The sequence below is a fragment of the Sinocyclocheilus grahami genome, unplaced genomic scaffold, assembly GCF_001515645.1.
Source record: "Sinocyclocheilus grahami isolate Dianchi unplaced genomic scaffold, SAMN03320097.WGS_v1.1 scaffold18863.1, whole genome shotgun sequence".
NCBI classification, from domain to species: Eukaryota; Metazoa; Chordata; class Actinopteri; order Cypriniformes; family Cyprinidae; genus Sinocyclocheilus; species Sinocyclocheilus grahami.
In genome coordinates, this window is record NW_015517333.1 from 1 (window position 1) to 3612 (window position 3612).

General features: G+C 40.3%; 1 protein-coding gene across 1 annotated transcript; it reads left to right on the forward strand.

The window, feature by feature from the left end:
* Positions 1 to 170: 170 nt before the first annotated feature.
* LOC107579654 (rho GDP-dissociation inhibitor 1-like) lies at positions 171 to 3612 on the forward strand. The gene is made up of 3 exons (XM_016265459.1): positions 171 to 329; positions 724 to 787; positions 1847 to 3612. Exons 1-3 carry the CDS (start codon positions 186 to 188, stop codon positions 2044 to 2046), a joined length of 408 nt encoding a protein of 135 aa, XP_016120945.1. The 5' UTR covers positions 171 to 185; the 3' UTR covers positions 2047 to 3612.

Below are 3612 nucleotides of genomic sequence, written 5' to 3' on the forward strand. Positions count from 1 at the left end.
GCCCTTAAATGTTTAACGGCTATTCAAAGATTTGTTAAAATGATATGAATGCCAGCAGTATATTATGAAATACTGTTTTGGCGCTTGCCTTTATTTTGTTAGACACTAGACAGAACTGTTAGACAAAGATGGTGAACTAATGAAGATGGAGAACGAGCACTCATGAGTTTAATGAGTTCAAAACAATGCACTCGCTGGTGTGTTTTGAAAGCTGGACTAACTTGTGTTTGTGTGTGTTTGTTCCACTCTCAGGTGATCTGGAGTCCTTTAAGAAGCAGTCGTTTGTGCTGAAAGAGGGAGTGGAGTACAGGATAAAGATCAGCTTCAAGGTTAGATGACCACAACCGGAAACATTTAGATGCAATAATTGCTAGGAATTAATGGGTGTCACAACTTTTGTCATTGCATGAGAATTTCACAGCAACGTAACTGTATAAGATATTNTTAGTGGATAATCCAGTAAAGGAAAGGTACTTCACTTCCACATTTGTTGAGTATATCCTCTTATTTGAAGCTTGGACTCCTCTGTATTTCCACATTACTCCACGTTTCTTCCAGTCACATGTTAAGCAGTAGCTGTATGAACATATCTGCTGTGCTATAAATGGTCACACATTGTATATTTGTATATTTGCCCTACATGTAAACATCTGATACAAATGTATCAGTTACATAATGTGGCGTGACGCCTGACTGGTCCTGTATATTTACATCTGTTTACAGGTAAACAAAGATATCGTCTCGGGGTTGAAGTACGTACAGCAGACCTACAGGAAAGGGGTGAAGAGTAAGTGGTGTTTAAAAATGACAATACAACATTCACATTACACAGTACATTTCATCCCAAAATCAAAGGAAAAGAGATTAATGTGTTGCTTTACGAAATTTGTAAAACCAACTATTCTTATTACTTACGTTTTCTTTTAATTTTGTGGTGAAATTAGTTATATGACCCAGATATTTTCTTGACGGGTTTCTGCATTATATTGGTTTGTTTAGATGAATCGATGTAAAGGAGTTATTGGATAGGGCCGCTCTTTTAGAGCTGCTTCTATCATGTTGAAATGCCATTATGCAAATCCTGTGCTGTGTCTGGTGGGATTTTGACATGGCTTAAATAAACATGCGGTGATAGATGTCCCTCTAGAAAATGCGCAAAATATGTGTTCTGTGTGAACAGCTTGGTTTCAGTTTTTGATGTAAACAAGATCTTCTCCACATTGATGTTCTCTTTTTCCGCAATATTTTTGATGAACAACACAGCAGTGCCGCATATAGTGGCTTCCACTGGATAGGCTGACAAAAACATTATAATGCAACAACACTTACATCGTCATCGTATCTCGTGCGCCGCTGATAAGGCTGCCTCCTTAACGCACACCTAAAATTTGAATGCAAAAACATTGGATTGTAGATTCTTTCACAATCGTGGATTCATTTAGTAACGAAGCATCGCTGTGTTGCTCAGAGACATGGAATGGTTCTGTCATGACTGCTTGGAACATTTATTTTCATTGCCAAATTAAGCAAAAACCAATATGGTGACTAAAATATAATGTTCAGTATTAACTAATTGTTTATTGAACTGACATACTCTATAATGTCAGCTTCCACAACAAACCATTACAGTATTATCATAGATGATACATATCGCACACCCCTAAATTGGGTTGTCTGTGAACATGTCTGAGTAATGAAAAGTTATGATTGTGTAGATTTTGTATATTGCCCAGCCATAACTACACTATCTTTGATTGCTCAAACAAAACACTGACAATGAATTCATATATTCGCAAATAGTCTACTCCGATTCGTTTAAACCTCTTCACCTGTTTCTTGTGTTCAGTTGACAAGTCTGACTACATGGTGGGCAGCTATGGGCCTCGACCGAATGAATACGAGTTCCTGACGCCTTTAGAGGAGGCACCCAAAGGCATGCTGGCCCGCGGCACTTACAACATTAAATCCAAGTTCACCGACGACGACAAGCACGACCACCTGTCCTGGGAATGGAACCTCAACATCAAGAAGGACTGGAAAGATTGAGCTGTTTCCAAACCCCCATTTTCCTTCTTGCCATCCTCCTATTTCTTCCCACCCTTCTTCCCTTTCTTCCTCTCCAACCTCCTCCAGTTGCCTCCATCATCATAATTTTCATCACCATCAACATCGTAATCCTGGATTAACTGCTTAACCGATTTTAAAGAAAAAGGATCTTTCTCACTCCGTCCACTTTCCTCCAGTTTTCTTCCCTCCCTCCATATTCCTATCCCTTTCCCTCCCAATGAGTATTGAGGCTTTTCATGAAATATATATGTGAAAACAAACAAAAGTGTGCACAATCCATATTTTGTGTTTTGGTTTGTTTGTATATAAAAGTAAAAACAGAGGGGAAAAAAATATTCAAAAAACCTCATGGATACTTTTGACATGGTTGTTATGAGTAATCTTCACTGCCCCCCGTCTTCCTCTTGTGTCCTAAACCCTTCCCCCGTTTATCCCGCGTCATTCCTTTCTCTGACATTCCTTGTTTTCTTTTTAACCATGATCTGCCTTTATGAGTGAAATGGGAGAACTCAAAAGTTTGCCTTTGCCCAGAGGGAACATGTCCGATGCCTTTGAGATGAGCCTAGGGTTAGCGTAGCATGGGTAACTGTAGGAATGTTAGTGTTAATATGGCGGAGGTCTTTACTACGCTCTCGGTATGAATGTGTGTCCAAATATGGTTTTAGCTATGTAGGGTTCGCAGGATCTGAACATCCTGTCCACTAGGGGAGCCGTACTAAGAATCATCCTTGCCCTGCTGTGACGGCATAGGGTTTTTGTTTAACCGTTTCATCGCCATGTGGCCTTAAAAATGATTCCTGTAGCAAGACATTGAGGAGCTGCCTTTTAAGAGTCTAGGTTTAAATCCGATCAGATGTTTTGTCCTTAGGAGGCTAAGGTGCATTACCGACTCTTGCCTCCAGCAGTCACACCTGCTGCCTTGTTCAATCGGCTCGATTCGAGATGGACCAAACTTGTAGGTCGGTAGAAGTTGGTGAGCCTTGATGAAGAGCGAACATTTTCCCCACTCCAGTTATCACCTCCCGCTTTCCAAAGACAACTGGTGCTTCATTTGCTGAATGTGCCCTTTGCTTGTGATTAACGCGAGTTACCGGTTTTTAACAAGCAGAAAAGGGCTGTTTTCACTAACAGATCTCAAGTATTGAACAACTCAGCTGAAAAATTACCAACACCGTAGACTTTGCCTCCAGTATTGACAACTACGAGCTGCTCCCGGTCTGTAAATCTAATGGAAAGAAAGTCAGGACTCTAAAGGAGGTGCATTTGTAGTGGGACAAATCTGGAGTTAACCTAAATCTAAACTCTCCGCTCTAGTCCAGGTGTAATCTAACCTCAATGCTCAAACAAGAGAGGATGTGCTCATGCATAATTGTACTGTTTTATACATGCTTGTTTTTTTTCCTTTGCCGACATTGCCTGCAAAGTAGTAAGTAGCTTGTTGTGCTGGTCCAGAATGCTGCTTCTGTCTTTATCTGTTTGTACTTATCTCTATAATAGCTGGAGATTACCGTTCACCTGTGTCAATATTAAAGTGTTCAGAACAGA